The sequence below is a fragment of the Clupea harengus genome, chromosome 7 (genome assembly GCF_900700415.2).
Source record: "Clupea harengus chromosome 7, Ch_v2.0.2, whole genome shotgun sequence".
NCBI lineage: Eukaryota > Metazoa > Chordata > Actinopteri > Clupeiformes > Clupeidae > Clupea > Clupea harengus.
Window position 1 is genome coordinate 9,476,792 of NC_045158.1, and position 18,738 is coordinate 9,495,529.

The 18,738-nt window shown below is 43.1% G+C and overlaps 1 protein-coding gene across 1 annotated transcript; it reads left to right on the plus strand.

Moving 5' to 3' along the window:
• The first annotated feature begins 574 nt into the window (after positions 1 to 574).
• Positions 575 to 18,727, plus strand: cds2 (CDP-diacylglycerol synthase (phosphatidate cytidylyltransferase) 2). Its single transcript, XM_012815992.3, has 13 exons — positions 575 to 995; positions 4,129 to 4,265; positions 4,929 to 5,025; positions 6,512 to 6,609; positions 7,425 to 7,564; positions 11,639 to 11,697; positions 12,237 to 12,319; positions 12,601 to 12,688; positions 12,837 to 12,905; positions 13,418 to 13,570; positions 13,977 to 14,096; positions 14,660 to 14,763; positions 14,852 to 18,727. The coding sequence occupies exons 1-13, from the start codon at positions 930 to 932 to the stop codon at positions 14,982 to 14,984; spliced, it is 1,347 nt and encodes a 448-aa protein (XP_012671446.1). The 5' UTR covers positions 575 to 929; the 3' UTR covers positions 14,985 to 18,727.
• Positions 18,728 to 18,738: the final 11 nt, after the last annotated feature.

The following is an 18,738-nucleotide window of genomic DNA, read 5'->3' on the forward strand; positions in this document are numbered from 1 at the left end:
GTCCACATCTGCACATTACATAGAAAGACAGAGATTGTAATTCTTAACTCTGAGCAGTCTGTACCAGATGAATAGTCTGAGATTGTCATGGTACAAATAGATTACATAACCATGCTGTTATCCATATCATATATGCTGATATACTCAAAGGACAGACACTAGGCAATACCAGTGCATGAACTGGCCTCTAAACACATGCTACACCTCATGGTGACATGACCCATGTTACGTATCTGAGAGATGCTCCTTATAACTGGGTCAAAGAAATGTACAGCCTTAGGTCAAATCTAATCTAAAATCTAAATCCAGTCATTAAGAAAATATAGTCACCAATAATTGAGTATCCTCTTAAGAGCATATTTGCTTTTTCCATGTATGAACTGCTTGAAACACTGAAACAGATGTGATTTTTTTCACTGAAATGTTGGTGGGAAATGTCCTTAAATGGGAAGCAAATCATCCTGCTGTGCTCAGACCCCTAAAGGTATTCATGATGTCTTGAAATGAAGGGATTTGCTGTCATCTAGTGTCAGATTTTAGATACAGAGAACAGAATCTCACCTTTCCAGCACATTGACTCTGTACCCCTCAGTTTGAAAATAACGCATTGCATTAGGTTTTAGCTGTACGAATGGGTATTCGTTATTATTTTGTTTATTCACTGATACAATTTTACTTTGTGTACTGCTCAGATATTGATTAAATATCTCTACTTGCTTGTGGAGTAGGTGGGGCATGGTATGGACCAGTAGGGTAGTGCGCCGTCGAACGTGACGAGGATGTCAGTCAGTGTGTAAACTACAGCAGCTAGCTAGCCAGCTAGCATCTGCTTGAGCGTATGCTGCAAGCAAATCTGTAAAATATATCCAACTTTGTTTATTTTCTTGAACGCAACATTGGACTCTTTGTTGTGAGACAGAAGCCATAAAATGACAGAACTACGGCATCGCGGCCCCACGGAGAACGAGTTACAGCATCAACAATCAGAGGACAAGGTAACAAGATGGGCAGCTAGCTTACCATGACTTAAATCACGTTAGCTTTGAATTTAACTCGTGCTAGCAGCTAGCTAACACTAGCCAGTGGGTGCCACTTCTAGTTATTCTAAGCCCGCGTCTTGCCTGTCCATACAACTGATTGCTAGCTACGTTTGAACATATCGCAGTCTAAATGTTGACGTACTCTACTGGTTGTATTATTTGGGCAGGTGGTCTACATTTACTTAGGTAACCTGCCCGCAGCCTTGTAAATAACGTTAGTCTTGGTGGGGGGTTGTATTGGAATCGTATGCTTGCAAGCTGGGACCTGCCTAGCTAGCAATTCAATCATGTCTAGTTAGTAATGCCTTGACTCAATTCAATAGATTGTGGACATTCCCCGAGACCCGACAGGCTACTGGTGGCTTGGGTGTGTACCAAATATATACCACTGGTCGTGATTTTTTTAAGTGGCTACCGTTAGTAAACGCATTACGTGGTGAATTACATTTCACGAGCTGTCCCCGGACGAACAGCACTTAAAGTTATGAAGATGTCGCTCCTGTAAGCGAACCTGGTAGTGGTAGGTATTCGTGAGCGAGGTGACTTAGTCTATATTTAAAGCAGTTTACTATTATCTGTTTCGTGTTTTCCGAAACCACAAAACATCTATGTCTTCATTGGCTTAGCTTGTTTGTGTCACCAAAGGTTTCATGATGAAACTTATTAGTCTAAATCTGAGAAGGGGCGTGGTGTTTGTGGTAAGTAACTTCACTTGAGAAGGCTAAGATGAAATTCGCTTGCAACCCAATGTTTATCTTAGCCATAACTTTTTGTCTTAAACTCTTAACCTGCCTAGCATTGTCCTCATTGGACTAACCAGTAATCCTGTAACTAATCAAGCTACTACTGAATGTAGTGACAAGTAATGTTACTTTGTAAATGGCCGGATTGTGCAAAGACTAGTAACGCAACCACATCATGCAGCCTTTTTTGCTTGAGCATAACGTTTGAGTGTCTACGAGAGTATACATTTTGACATTTAAGCAAGCTCAGAAATTCTCAGGGGGAGTTAGAATAGTGTGTCATGAAGAGATAGCTTTTGGAGTTGAATGTGGTGGTACAAGATGTGTTGTTTTTGTCATCTTGTACCGTGTTCGTTTTGAGCTTGTCACAATTTTGAGTGAATAATTTCACCTCAGAAAGAGCTCTTTGTCTGTGCGTTAAATGTTCAGCCAAATTAGTTCGTCCTTCACACAGGGTTCTCTTAGGACTTAACTCTGTTAGATCTAGCAGCATACGAATAGTCATGTCTCCTGGGTGTACCAAAGTAGTTTTACTTGTCACTAAATTGACTGCCTTTTACAGTTGGGCTTACAATTGTGACCTCTGTCGCCGAGTAGGGTTGGTATGTAAACACTCATGGTAGGCTTATTAGGTAGAGCTAATAAAGAGTGTATGTTAGGACATACAAGACAAACACTTTTGTGTTTTATCAGCACAATGTGTTTGATGTTCTAGCCAACATTAGTAGGTAGGTAGGTAGTAGCTCCTGCCCCACCAGCCTGGATACTGTGTTTGGTTCCCATGGGCACTGAACACTGTGGGCCGGAAACTGTGAAAAGCAAAATTTTCCAGAGTTCTGTCCTTGATTCCTTTTGAGAAGTAAAGTGACGGACAGCTGATTTGCCCCTAGGGAGGTGCCTTCCTGGAAGGGAAGGAAAAGATTTCAAACAACTTCAGCATCAGATGATAGCACATAGATATAGGCTAAATGTGTGTAACTTGTACACATAGTCGACCATCAGTTGTGCAACCCAGTTGAAGCAGTCGGGCCTGATATGTGTTAATTTAGCTCTAGCAACGTTAAGCTCACACAGGATTGCCACACGCACTATTAAAATATGCCTTCAAATGTATATCTCTCACATCAAAGCTGTTTGATGTTTTCCAGTACTTGTCAAAGCAACAGATGGACAACCACCAGTGTCCCCTTTTGACTCTTGCTTAAGGACATAGGAGACGGACAAGGAAACAGACATGCCATCTCCCATCCAAACTGATCAGTGGGAGGACTGTGCTAGACCTCACACTGTTTCTCACACACACATATAGGCTGACTATTCCCTACACAGGAAGCCCGTAAGGGTCTCCTCAGTTCCTGGAGTGCTATTTGTGGTCTGGGTGGAGTCTATTTTTAACATGGGCATCCTGAGTGGCAGGATGGGGTCTCCATGGCAACCACTGAGCCTGGAGGTCCTATCAGTCTGATTGAGAGACTGAGTGTGTGTGTGTCTGTGTGTGTGTTTATATGTCACGATTGGTACCCCAGGCACAGAAAAGAGAAACTGTGTTTTAAATCTAGGGTGTGCTTGAGAGGAAATCATTTGTAAGAGGGATGCAAAGAGAGACAGCAATCACAGGGGTGATAGAAAGAAAGCAAGACAAAAGAAGCGGCACAGAGAGATGAAATAGAGAAACGATGTGGATGAGAGAGAGAAAAAGACAGAAGGCGAGATGGAGCAAGAATAGTAGCAGCTGCTCACGACTGCTTCTCTCTAATGACAGTTAGTAGGCGGTTGCCATGGAGAGGGAGACAGGGTCATCTGGATTCATGCCATTTTTATGGTGGAGACCTTTTTAAATGGATTTAAACAAACACCGCTCCCAGCACTATCAATATGTAGCCTAATGCAATATGTTTTAGTTGCTTCAATCATTGTAATTACTGCAAGGTTGCTTCCTCCATCTCACTCTTCTATTTTTAGGCTTCCTCTCAGATTGAATCAAGCCACCAGTTGATCCCCTAATCTCAGGCATATATTAATCACTGTGCTAATGCTCATATGCAGTTTCATCTGGTGCAAAGGTTCCATTTAATAAATATCACATCTCTATTAATTGCTTTTCCAGCTCATTCACTTTTCCCTCTATGATATACGTTCATTTTACAATGCATACAATAATTATTTGAATAACTTAAAAACCTGACCGCAATCGACCCTTACCTCAGTCGGCGAGGCTTTTCTTGTATTAGTTCTAGAGCCTTCTAGAGCTCTGCTTTGTCAGTCACTCTTGGTTGTCAGTCATTATGAGTGTATCTTTCCAAATAGTACAAAATAATTTGTTAAAATGTCCTCTGCATGTGCAGGGGTCAGATACGGAAGGACGGGTCGATGGGGCATCAGACAACGAGACCAAAGCTGACACAGGCGTCCCCGAAGTCCCCATTCCCTCTGACGACACGCCGGAGGTCCTCAACAAGGCCCTGTCAGGACTGTCATCAAGGTGACGTTAATGCATGTTGTTGTGGGACCTCCTTTTATGAGTCTACATGATTTGTGTGTGTGTGTGTGTGTGTGTGTGTGTGTGTGTGTGTGTGTGTGTGTGTGTGTGTGTGTGTGTGTGTGTGTGTGTGTGTGTGTGTGTGTGTGTGTGTGTGTGTGTGTGTGTGTGTGTGTGTGTGGTCTTCCCCAAATAAATTGTTATGGTTGTGACATTACACGCCGTCTCCTGATATTTTACTGTTTATTTGTAGTGTGGGAGGCTTGTTGGTGTGTTGTGTGATTTGTCCTTGTCTTCAGCTAGCAGGGCTTGTATTGACTTGCTGTATTTCCTCTGGGGGATGTGTTTGTTGATGATCTGCTCAGTATGTTGAATCACTGTTCAACAGTTAGTGTGCTAAATGTGCACACACCCCTCCTGTTGGCAGTGTTTGATACGTGGTAGCGTCTCTCATTGAACTGTCTCTTTCTTTCCATCTGTATCTCCCCTTTTTCCCTCGGTCCTGTGTGTTAGAACAAAGAGTCTATCTTGATGTGTCCTTTTCTCCCTTCTCTCCCTTATCCTCTCGGTCAATGTCTGTCTTGCGTTCCTTTTCTCTGTCCCTCTTATTTTGTCCCTTTCTTTTAACTCTCCTTCTCTTTAATTCTGCTCTCTGTATGTCCTCAGATGGAGAAACTGGTGGGTGCGAGGGATCCTGACTCTGGCCATGATCTCCTTCTTCTTCTTCATCATCTACCTGGGCCCCATAGTGCTGATGATGATTGTGAGTGTTCTCACGCACTTTACACAGTCTCACACAGGATTAGTCATCAACCATGTCAGCATGGCCTTTGGCTGCTCAATGAAAAACGACATCATTAGCAGCCCATGCCCATTAACATTCATGTCTAATTACACTTTGTTGTAGGGGCAATGCTTATTGGCAACAGTGGACACAGAGTATTTGTTGTGGCCACTGAATACCGTTGGATGAGATTCAACTTCATTGTCATTGTGCTGAGTATGGGTTCAAAGCTAATGAAATGCAGTTAGCACCTAACCAGAACTGCACATATAGTATTATTTACAGATAAGTGCAGGAAAAGTAAGTACTACAACATAAGTGATGCTATATCTTGATGAACAGTGGAGAGTTATAATATACATATGTAAATATTTTAAATACGTACTGTATATACAGAGTAGAAGTGGACAGAGTTAAAGAATAGAAAGTGCAAATGTCAAGTTGTATGTACAGTATGAACAAGATGTCCAGTTGGTTATATGTGCAGTAACATTATTTGAACAGTGTATGTGGTTCAGTCGGTGCAAAATCTGATTAGTGCAAATAACATGTAAAGTACTGTAAACAGTGCAGTAATGAGTGCAATGATGCTGTTAGAGTGGTGGTGTGGAGTTCAGCAGGGTCACCTGAGCTCTTCCTGAGGCTGCTGGCCCATCCACAGCCCAGATCCAGCAGAATTCAAGTCTACTCGGGTACCTTCAAGTCCAGCGGATGCACTTAGGTCCACATAGATGCCTTCAGTGGATGTGTTCACAGTCCGTGCTGTCAGACAAATCCGTTAGAGCAGAATGAGAAAACATACACCCACACGTACATACACACGTTCACATTCGGATACACGCATGCATACATGCACACATAAACCCACACACACACACACAAATGCAGTGCTCCTAATGTCTTCACCCCCTACTGTGGAAAAGGCTGGGACTGTGTGAAGATGGCAGTGTTGTGATTGAGCTGCTCATTAGACTAGGACTAGAGGTCCTCAGGAGGAGGAATTTGCACTCTGTGTCACATGAGCTTGTGGCAGTAATGACTTGACTCCCTCCTCTCACCGTGGTCAGTCAGACTGATGCTCTCAGTCACCATTAGACCAACCTGAAATAGAAAGGCTTCTGCCTCCTTCCTTGATCATCATAAGAGTTTTATTCTTGTGTGTTGCTTGAGGAAATGAAACTATGGGTTGAAAGTAGATGGCCATTCTCTTAGCGGTTACTCTCCTCCACAGCCAATTACAGCCCTTTTTATCATGAACCTTATTCTATAAGTGAACATCTTTTGAAACTTGGTGTGTTTGCATCTTGGTTTCAGCTAAATGCTGTAAACATGTAAACATCTAGAGATGTGGGCACATTGTTAAATTAGATCTACTTCTTCACATCGGCAGTGTATAGTTAAAAAGCACTTTGAAAACTCACTGTACCTAGCATGGCTGTGTAACACAGGCTGTTTCCCTGCGCAGGTAATGTGTGTCCAGATCAAATGCTTCCAGGAAATCATCCACATCGGCTACAGCGTGTACCACTCCTACCACCTGCCCTGGTTCAGGTCGCTCAGCTGGTGAGGGCTCACCTTCTGTCGTTTCTTCACACCCAGCATCCCTCCTTCTCTCTCTCTCTACCTCTCCCTCTCTCTGACCTCTGTGTCATTCTCTCACTTTTTTTTTCTCTCTCTTTAATTATTGTTGTGTTGTGGGTTACAAGTGGGATGCTCTGCTGAGCGTTTGTTGGAGTGTGAAAACATGTTGACACTCTCTGTGCACTTTTCCACAGACTAAGTGATAGATAGATAATGTATGTGGATACTTTAAAAACTTCTTCTTTTTTTTAAATCATGCTTTTTGGTTTTCTCGCATTTTTGTTTTAGATGTAGGTGTCTGTCAGTGATTTGCAATCTTACTGGCAGCCCAGGAAATCATCATAATGTTTATAATCCTCTTGTTTGTTCACTCAGCTGCCTTTCTATCCCCCAGCATAAAGGTAATGCTAATAGGATATGAATGTCCTCAGGACGTGTAGACTTGGTGTTCCCCTAACACTTCAACCCTTTGACAACCTTTGTAGAAATTCCTCTTGATTTGGAGCTGTCCCTATAGGCTACACAGACACCCTTTAGAAATGTCTAGCAGGTCTGAACTTATCCTGAAAGAAATTAAGTAGTTGTGTTAGGCCATACACTGTGGCTTTGTACATTACTTAAGCAGACACTGCTGTTAGCCTGACAGTGTGTAGGGTCGTATGCTGTGCTCACACACCCGGTTGTTTGAGCCCAAAAAGTGACTGTGCTGTTAACAGCCGTCTGCCATTTAGCAGCACGCTCCAACGGGCGGCTGTTGATGTCTGACTGACACCTCGTCTTTCCCCTCTGCCTGGAAGGTACTTCCTGTTGTGCGTGAACTACTTCTTCTATGGTGAGACGGTGACGGACTACTTCTTCACGCTGGTGCAGCGTGAGATGCCGCTGCGCATCCTCAGCAAGTACCACCGCTTCATCTCCTTCGCCCTCTACCTCACCGGTGAGCCCCACCAGTGGACAGCAGGCAGAGATGCACATATATATACTCAGACACACATACACACACACACACACACACACACACACACGCGCGCACACTCACACAAGCGCACTCACACAAGCCCACAGTGACGGTGACATTGGCATACATACATACACACGCACACACATGCATGGTATGTACATGGTATTACACATGCATACTCATGCATATACACGTTACACATTCCCATTGGGTGTCACACACATGCATAGATATCGCATATTGCACATGCATCTGAACACATGTATTCATTCTTACATACACACACCACATACTTTAGTCCATGTCTATAGGCCTACTTATATCACCTACCCAACTACTGCTATTCACTGGTACTGTTTATACCAAGCAGACAAATTCTGGAATGTTCACATCCACCCTTACCCCAGGGTTATTTTTAGCACCCACCTTGGGGAGAGATTTAGCCAAAAACACTCTGATGCAAACATTAGAACTTAGACCTTATTTGGCTAAAAAAACATAACATGGCCAACATTGAAGGATATGATAAGTAGATACATTTAGTTTTGTCTAGGGGAATGAGAATGGTAGACTGGCTACAGCTTAAGAAACCAAGTGCAGTTTAGCCTATATCTACTGTTATCTATTGTTTGATGTGAGTCAGTGCAGCCAGTGCAGAGGCAGTGGAAGGAGGGGGAGGCGCAGGATGTGGTGAGGTCGTGCTGCAAGGCTCTGTGCTTAGCTGAGCCAAGCTGTGCTGAGCTGAGTGTCTGAGTGTCTTGAGTGCTTCTGTGTGGTAAAGTCTGAAGCTTCAGGATGCTGTACCTCAGACCCACCATTCTCTCAGGTTTAGTTTTAAAACATCTGCAGATCTCCTGCTGTCTTAGGGCTGTCTCTCTCTCTCTCATTTTGTCTCTCTCTCTCTCTCTCTCTCTCTCTCTGCTCTCACCACCTTGTCCAGTACCCCTCTCATAGCCTCAGTGCATTTACACCTTAATTTGTCACACTTCAGCCCAATGTGTCCTTAAGGTCTCCTACTAATGTCGAAAAGCTAGACCAGTAATGGTGCACCAGCTAGCTTGCTTGCTAGTTTACATTCATTTCCAGTGATTTTGACAGAGACCTACATCTCTGACAGAGCCCTAGTTAGTTCTAGAAGACTTATTTGGACTCTGTTATGGTGTCAGTCTTCTCACTGACCCATCCTGCCCCTGGCTCAGTCTCCTCTCTCCTGCCAGTCTTGTTGGGAGGGCTCCTCTGAGCCAGCCAAGGACAGCTATTACAGTAATGATGCCGTCAGGTCATACAGGCCGTTTGTTCTGCTAAGTGCAGTGATTCATTTCCTGTCTCTGCTTTTTCTGTCCATTTCTGGTGTAGCTACACTTGTGCAATTGGATGGAGAGAGGAGGGGTTTTTATTGTAGCACATAATCTGCTTAGTCTTGGGATTTCTGTACCTTCAGACTGATGACATGATCTAAAACCTATTGCTCTTTGATGTGTTCTGCAGCGAGACAGTGATGGAGATGGAGATGGCCTTTTCCTCTCTCCAAGCAGAACTGCCGCGGCTGCTTTATTTCTCTTGCTAATAGCACTGTTTACAGTCTCTTAGGTCAAGAAATATTATCTCTGAACAGCAGATTCCTTTTATTCCATATTTGTAACAAGTTGTTCAGTGAAGCTGGATGCTGGGCACGAAAAGATGAAAAGGATGGACCAGAATTACACTATTAACTGACTGATTAATGCTGTGGAAATTTTTTTGTGGATGCATAGTGAACATTTGTTTACAAGTGTGCTACAGAACACAGCCAGTAGTTAATACTAACCGTAATGTCACCTGGGTTGCATACAGTGGGGAAAATAAGTATTTGAACCCCTGCCGATTTCGCAAGTTTGGCCACTTGCAAAGAAATGTGTGATCTATAATTGTAATAGTAGGTGTATTTTAACAGTGAGAAACAGAATATCAACAAAAAAATCCAGAAAACTGCATTTTATAACATTTATGACTTAATTTGCATTTGATGCAGAAAATAAGTATTTGAACTAGTGCTGTCAAACGATTAAAATATTTAATCGCGATTAATCGCATTTATGTCATAGTTAACTCAAAATTAATCGCGATTAACCGCAAATTTGTATCTATTCTAAATATCCCTTTGTTTATTAATTTTTTTCCATCATTTTATTTTTATTTTAATGCCCTTATCAACATGGAAAAGTGGATTGGCTTGCTTTATGCAAATGTTTTATTTTATTGAAAACAAACATTGCCAAACAGGGCGGTACAAAATAAAATTATAAAGTGCACATTTCAGGTAAACAAGGACTCAGCCTATAGTGCAGTTAAACCATGGCTTAATATTTTCTTTTTTTCAAGTTTGCTGGGAACATAGCAGTCAGGCCTCTTATTTCAGAAACAATGAACCGTAACAGTAAGGTTACCAATAAAAGGTAAGCCTACTACTTTCAGCCAGCTGCCTGTTGACATTTTCAGACAACAGTGAAGCTTGCTTCTTTTGCACAACACAACTTTTAAAAGTAAACTTTCCATTTAGAAGCTTTTTATCATCCATTTCGCCGTATCACGCTCACCATTCACTCAAACCGTAACGTTAGCCTACTACACAGTTTGCGAGGCCAAAAAGAATGTTTATCTAAAAAAAAAAGAAAAAAAAGAATCGCGTTAATCTCGCGATAAAAAAATTAACGGCGTTAAAATGGGTTTGCGTTAACGCCGTTAATAACGCGTTAAACTGACAGCACAAATTTGAACCCCTAGCAAAACATGACTTAGTACTTGGTGGACGTCAGACTTTTCTTGTAGTTGGTCACCAGGTTTACACACATCTCAGGAGGGATTTTGGTCCACTCCTTTTTGCAGATCCTTTCCAAATCCTTAAGGTTGTGTTTTCAATGGGAGGGAATGAGGGAATGAGGTTCAAGCCCAATATTCCACGTTACATGGCCCCATCCATAGTCCCCTCGATGCAGTGGAGTCGTCCTGTACCCTTGGCAGAGAAACAGCCCCAAAGCATAATGTTTCCACCTCCATGCTTGACGGTGGGGATGGTGTTCTTGGGGTCATATTCAGCATTCTTCCCCCTCCAAACGCGGCAAGTCGAGTTGATGCCAAAGAGCTTGATTAGAATCATTCAAGTGTTCATTGGCAAACTTCAGACGGCCCTGTACATGTGCTTCCTTGAGCAGGGGGACCTTGCGAGTGCTGCAGTACTTCAAACCATTACGGCGTAGTGTGTTGCCAATGGTTTTCTTGGTGACTGTGGTCCCAGCTGCCTTGAGATCATTCACAAGCTCCCCCTGTGTAGTTCTGGGGTTATTCTGCACCTTTCGGATTATCACCGATACCGCACGAGGGGATATCTTGCATGGAGCCCCAGACCTAGAGCGATTGACAGTTGTTTGGTGTTGCTTCCATTTACGAATAATCGCACCAATAGTTGTCTGCTTCTCACCAAGCTGCTTGCCGATGGTTTTGTAACCCATTCCAGCCTTGTGCAGGTCTACAATCTTATCTCTGACGTCCTTGGTCAACTCTTTGGTCTTGCCCATGGTGGTGAGGTTGAAGGTGTGAAGTATGATTCTTTGGACAGGTTTCTTTTATACACATCACCAGTTGAGATCAGGTGTACCTTGTTAGGCCTAATGAGGACTAATCTGTGTGCTTCTTGGGCACATAACTGGTCATTGGGAGCCAGAATTCTTGCTGTTTGCTTGGGGGTTCAAATACTTATTTTCTGCATCAAATACAAATAAAGTCATAAATGTTATAAAATGCAGTTTTCTGGATTTGTTTGTTGATATTCTATTTCTCACTGTTAAAATACACCTACCATTACAATTATAGATCACACATTTCTTTGCAAGTGGTCAAACTTGCGAAATCGGCAGGGGTTCAAATACTTATTTTCCCCACTGTATATGGTATTGTGAAAAGTTAGTTAAATGTTGATCGAAAGACCAATGTAGGATTAAATGTCAGCAGGGTGACATGACAGGGTTCTTTGGTTCAGCTGTGTGTGTCTTTTGTTCCTCTTCTTTTATCCAGGGTTCTGCATGTTCGTGTTGAGCCTGGTGAAGAAGCACTACCGCCTGCAGTTCTACATGGTGAGTGGAGGCTGCTGCTGCATTATTAAGGGGCTCAGAAGCACTCACACACACACTCTCACACTCTCACACACTCACACACTCACACACTCACACACTCACACACTCACACACACACGCACACACACGCACACACACACTCTCACAGTCAGTGGCTGTGCTCTGGCTCTGGCCCAGGAGCTGCAGGCCCGCCGTCATGCGGTGTGGCCTGCCTCTGGGCCCTGTAAACCAGGACATGCATACACACACACACACACACACACACACACACACACACACACACACACAGACTTTACTGTCCTTACACACACACACACACACACAACCCACATACTACTTGTGTAAGTACACCCACTTTATCATGTCATTTTTAAAACTCAAGCTGGAGCTCTTAATCACACACACACTAGTATTTACAGTAAACCTTTCCAGAATAGCGAGAGAGAGAATTTATAATGTATTTTGGTGCCATTGTTAACAGTCTGACTCTTTCTCTTTTCCCCTCTCCCACCATCCCCCTTTCTATTTTTAACTTCCAGTTTGGCTGGACTCACGTGACTCTGCTGATTGTGGTTACTCAGTCACACCTCATCATTCACAACCTCTTCGAGGGAATGATCTGGTAAAGAATGTCCCCTTTTCACACTCTTATACACATACACACACACAGACAGTCATATGAGAGGAAATTAATTCCTGGCTTGTGTAACATCAAACACACATTACGCAACAATATACTGAATGTACACAGAGCACCTCACCTAATCTGTTCAATCAGTCACTTTAATGATTTATTGGGCATTTCATATGCGCTTCATGTCGGGTCAGAAGGCCAACCTGCAGCTTTGTGGATACGTTTTCCCCTTTCCTTCTGTAACCCCTCTCCCATTGTCCTCCTCCCAGGTTTATAGTACCCATCTCCTGTGTCATCTGTAATGACATCATGGCCTACATGTTCGGCTTCTTCTTTGGACGCACCCCCCTTATCAAGGTAGAGGGACAGTCTCGGCTCCATGCTCTGTGGCTCACCCAGTCTACATCAGTGACTTTAGTAGTAAAGATGTATGCTGTTATCAGTACCCGTTCTGGCTTATCAGTTAAAACTGATTGTTCTGGTACTCTCTCTCTCTCCCTCTCAGCTGTCTCCCAAGAAGACGTGGGAGGGCTTCATCGGAGGATTCTTCGCCACAGTTGTCTTTGGGATCCTGGTAAGCAGCAGAAGCCTCAAAGGCGACCGTACGTCAAGTTGCTAGAGACGCTCAAGGTTCCAGTCTCGCACTGTGGCTTTCACTGTTATTTACAGTCTTCACCAGAACACGTCAACTAGAGGGAGGGGTCAAATCAACAGCCAGACGCTTTAGTAGCTGCTCAGTTTGCAGACGTTTGAAGACCATACATGGAGTAGAATAGGAGAAATGCTCACAATGGCTCTTGTACAAGATGCTCTTGATTCATAGGATTCAGTCACAGTGCATGGACAAGCTGTTAATCTTGTCAGGTTTCTCTTGGTAAATGCTTTTAATGATTCTGTTGTGTTATTATACTAGCACAGTGGCTGATTCAAGCTTATTTGAGCTCATGATGTCACATAGTTTTCGAGAGCTTTTGTGCGTAGTATGAGTAGAGTATGTTTGCCTGGAATCCATACAAAAAGGTCTTTCAAAAAGACAGATACATAATACAGTTTCTATCTTTTGTGTGTCTGTCTTCTATCCTCTAGCTGTCTTATGTGATGGCAGGCTACAGTTACTTTGTGTGTCCGGTGGAGTTTAACAACGACTCCAACAGGTTTGAAGTGGACTGCGAGCCTTCTGAACTGTTCCAGCTGCAGGACTACACTCTCCCCACCGTCCTGGCGTCCTTCACTGGCTGGGTGAGAGCTCATACAGCCCCCATACATGATCCCTATGCTAGGTGCTCTGACCCAAGTAGTATGCCAGGGAAGTATGCCATTATTATCGTTGGTTATCTATCCTGGTTAAATATCCTCTATTTAGTTTGCATACCTAGTGAGCATACCTTTTCTGTGAACATCTTGGACAGACTCCCTGAAGTGATATTAAGCCTGAAGCATCCATTAACCATACTATTCCTTAGAAATGTCGACTCCTGCTATTATTTTCAAACAGCTTCTCTCCCTTGTATACATTGGTTTATGAGATGTTATGACTTACGTGAAAGCACATTGAATCTTGTCTGTGAGGACATGAGATATTAATGTGTGTTGTGTTCTGAAGTCATGTTTGTGTGATGAACTGATCAGACTTGTCTCTCCGCAGTCCACCGTGCGTCTGTACCCGTTCCAGATCCACACCATCGCTCTGTCCACCTTTGCCTCCGTCATGGGACCCTTCGGGGGATTCTTTGCCAGTGGTTTCAAGAGGGCCTTTAAGATCAAGGTGGGTAGAGTGGGGGTCCAGGTCACCAAACACCTAGTACTTCCCATAACACCTCTCCACGACCAGGAAAGCCACCCCTTATAGGGAAGGGATATTTTTGTGCTCTACCACTAGTTCACTGTCACAGCGCACCTCTTCAATCCACTTAAGAGATCTTCTCCCCCCTGTACTCTTAGTCCTAACTCTCTTAGGACTCTTAGTCTTAACCCTCACTGACATGTCTCCAATGTACAGATGTGCCCCCTAAGATTTGATTAGTTGAATCAGGTGTGTATAACCTGATTATTGTTGGCCTGTAAGTCAATTCTGCTGGAGTGTAGGATCTCCAGGCGGAGGGCTGGGCACCCTGGTGTTGCTTGTGCTCTTTCCCAGAATTCATCTGTAGGGACTGCCCCAACCTGATTAATCCCAGGGATGACTCATGTCCCAGTTACCTCACTTCAGTTGTGTGTCTGTCTGCCTGTCTGTCTCTCTTCCTGTCTGTCTGTCCCTATCCCAGTAACCAATTTTAGCGATACCCCCTGCTCCTGTCCTTTGTGACGCTGTCCTCTTTGCTCTTCCAGGATTTTGCAGACACTATCCCTGGCCACGGAGGCATCATGGACCGCTTTGACTGCCAGTACCTAATGGCCACCTTCGTCAATGTCTACATCGCCAGCTTCATCAGGTATGGTACCGCCGCTATTGGCACAATTATGCATGAATGAATGAAGCCTGATCACGCCCCTCACTCTGGTTCCTTTTTTTCTCTCCAGGGGACCCAACCCCAGCAAAGTGATCCAGCAGCTGCTGGCCCTGCGCCTGGACCAGCAGCTCAACATCTTCAACTCCCTGAAGACTCACCTCACAGAGAGAGGGCTGCTGCCCGCCGGAGAGGAGGTGGCCTAGGGCCGCAGCCCAGACCCCTCTCACCTCAGGGTGGATGTGGGGGGTGGAGGTCAGGTGGTGGTGGAGGTGGGGGTGTCCATGAGATGTGGTACCCCTCTCTTAAGAGATGAGAGCACATGAACACAAACATGTACCCCCCTAACACCATCCCATTAACTAAAGCCTTTGGTCATTCCATTTGTGTGAGTGACTGTGTGTGTGTGTGCGTGTGCGTGTGTGTGAATGTGGCTGTCAAGAGACACATGGTCACGCTTCCGTCTCTGAATGTGTTGTGTGAATGTGTATGTTGTTTGTCACACTTAGTCAGTGTTTTGTTTTTCTTGTGAGCCACTGTATATTTTTGTGTTGCTGTTTCTCCCATATGTCAGGTAGAGCACAGTATATAGCCATACAGTGCACAGTACACAGTACTTCCTGAGGTCAGCTGTATATTTCCACGTGTATACAGTACAATATTATATTCTACTCCTATAATGTGTGTGAAATATTTTATGGTACATGCTTTTATTTTTTACTTTTTGTTTTAATGCACTGCTCTCTACAAGCCCACACTGTTCTAGTATGTCTTTGCAATGTATTTGCTTTGTGCTCTTTTTGTTGATGGTTTGTTCAGTTCGGGTCAGAGATTTTAGAATACCGTATCCAGTATTTTTTCCTGTCTGTTTGGTGAGTTAAGTGACAAATCTCTGGTCATCTTTGTCTCCGTCTCTCTTTCTCTTTCTTTTTCTCTCCCTCATTCACACAGTGCGTTTCCAGTCATGTCTGTTAAAGAACACGTAGCGCGGAGCGAGAGCCATTCATTCTGCGGCAGCAGGTACACTAAGCAGTGGAGCTGTGGAGGCACTGTGGTTGGGTAGTCAGTCAAGTCAGAGAGGCAAACAGTGCTGCTAATGAGTGTATAGATTGGCTAACGTCAGGGCAAGATGGCGTGGTGGAATGGAAGTGTCGTCATGCTGGGTCCTAGCACTAGTGCAGAATTGAGCGATCTCCAACTGAAGTGAACCACACATAGTGTTAGTGGAGGTAGGTGTAAATCGCACCTTGACATGGCAGTCTCGCTGAGTCTTTGTCGGGGATGTAGTGGCTGAAAAGAGTCCACGTCCATTGCTCTTGCTGTTTTTTAAGACTCAGGTCTGCAGAAGAATCAGTACTGAGCACACTTAAGAGAGATGCGTCCAGTCATGTGATGGAGCCTGAATGTAATGAGAGAGGTGAAGTTTGTGGTCCAGACCCTGTACACAGACTCGGTGGTCTATACATTCAGCTGGTGGTCCAGGACACCATGTTCTATATAGTGTAGTATCTGCAGTCAGGCTGTTCTTTAATCATATAAGAGTTAGTGTCATTTCATTCATATTTATTACGAGTGAAGATCTTTTTCTACTGAACCATTTACAAAGAATAGTGTATGTCATTAAAAGGTATTGTTTACATTAGTTCTTTTTAGTTGATGGGTCAATTTGTTTGAATTAGGAAAGCTAAGAGACAGTTACAAACTACCTAATATATACTTATTTATATATGTAATGGGTGAAGCCGAGAGAAAAATGTATGGTGAAAATGAAATAGGATGGTCAATGAAAGTGAGCAATGGATTTAAGCCTCTGTATAGCTGTGCTAAAAAATGTGATAGCTGAGCTGAATATATTGTGCTCCCATCATACACCCTGTACGTTTCTGAAGGGACCATTCTCCAGTCTAGACAGGAGACAAGCCCAGCCAAACAAGATGGTTTGAATGAAGTTCAGAAGCCCCAGGTTCACACCCTCTCCTAAATGACTCTCACTGTGACGCTGTGTCATATTAAAGGGATGATTCTCTCAGCGGGAACCAAGCATGACCTTAAAACATTATCCCCACTCATTTCACTGCCACATAATTAGCCATTTTTTACTGCTAGTATGAGGGTCCAATTCCACTTCACAAAATGGAACATTTACTTTGTTGCAGGTCTTTGGTCTAAAAGGCTATCTATACTGCCCAAACTAATTTCAGCCATCTTAGTCACCATGTTTGCGAGACTTGGGTGATGAGCAGGTGTTTGTTGGGGTTTGTTGATCGTCATAGGGCTTTGTTTGAGAGCTTTTAGTGTGTTCGCTCATTTGCCTGTTGTCAGTGAAATGGTAATTTATAGGATACCTAGGAAAGAGTTGCAGTTACACATTAGCCAGATCATGTAGCTAATGCTGAGGTAATACTTTGAATTCAAAAAGAAAAAAAAGGAGAACAAAGTTATTTTCTCTTGCACAACAGACCCTTGTTTACTCTGGTGGCTTTTTGGTGGCTACCAACGTTAACATAGGTGGCTATTTTAGTGGCTATTGACATCAAGAGGGAGCTTTTTGGCAAAGGGTTTTTCCCTCATTTCAGAGACAGTTAACGGGAGATGTTGAAAATAGATGCCATAGGACAGTTTTCCCAGTATCTGTATTTTTGTTGTTACTGCTTTATTTAATTATTTTTGCACTGGTATGATGACTGGGATTCTTTCCCTCCCAAAACAGTAAGCCATAACTTTGCAAGAGTTGGTTTTGAAATGTTTTGTATGTGCAAGAATGATTCTGCCAAATAATCCAAGTGGGGGGACATTATTGTTTGACAGAATACACAATTCATTAGTTTATTCAGTTTTGCCACCTAGATTATGAAGATGTTCTGTGGCTAACAAGAGTTAGCGCAATGATCATAGCAATTTCTCTCAACTCATTACCTTGTAAAGACTAGGACGGTCATATTGCTAAGCAGGACCACCACAAATCTATGTGCACATACAGAAAAACCTGGTTATTACACTCACTGATCTATCCCACTGCCATCCATATTGTAATTATATAGAGAATATATCAAGTGTTTATTCTTATTATTTCAACAGGTGTCTTGTGCTCTTTTCTTTTTTGTAAACCTTTAAATGTTGTAAGGATATCAACATGTTACTTGTGATTATATTAAATGGGTTTTTAAATATGATGGTGCAGAGAATTTTTTCAGATTGTTTTGTGTGGTTTGTTCATTGGCAATTATGTTGCTATCTGCATTTTGTTGTGAAAAATTCTATAGCAAAATATTTAGAAGATACTACAGAGAAATATTTATATGTTGTATAAAGGTATTGCTTTACTCTCAGTAGTTATATGTTGAGTATGTTGTGTTTTTGCAACTCTGCAAAGTGCTATCTGGAAGCAATGTCATGGACTAATAGAATAGAACTTTTGATGTAAGCTCTAGCTGCTTCAGAAGGTGAATACTTGAGGGGCACTGATGGGCAAACAATGGGAGGAGTTGATATTGCAATAAGGGTTTGGGAGTTGACCACGGTGGTTTACCTGTAGATGACCACTAGGGGACGCTGGCAATCCTGCATCCAGAGAGAATCAACAGCATGTGGCAGCACTACAATGGAGACCTGAGGTGGTGGTTCCGCCCCTGCAGGTATAGCTGTGGTTACGTTCCCCATCATAGTGTTGCATGTGTTCTGAGGTACACTTTCTTATGCTTGCTGCAACTGTCTATACCTAAGTATTTAGCCCACAGATATTGCTTCAGATGTTTTCGGTTCATCATGTGAAATATTCCATCATAAATCTATTTTGGTTTGGACTCTGCATCGGTTGCCTTTGTGAACAACTGATCATTGATCTTTATTATTATTATTATTATTATTATTGCATATGTTGTTAACTGTGCTTTCCCCTGCAGTAAATTGTTTTCCATGTGTTACATGCCATTAAAAGGAAAGCAAAGCACATTTTTGTCC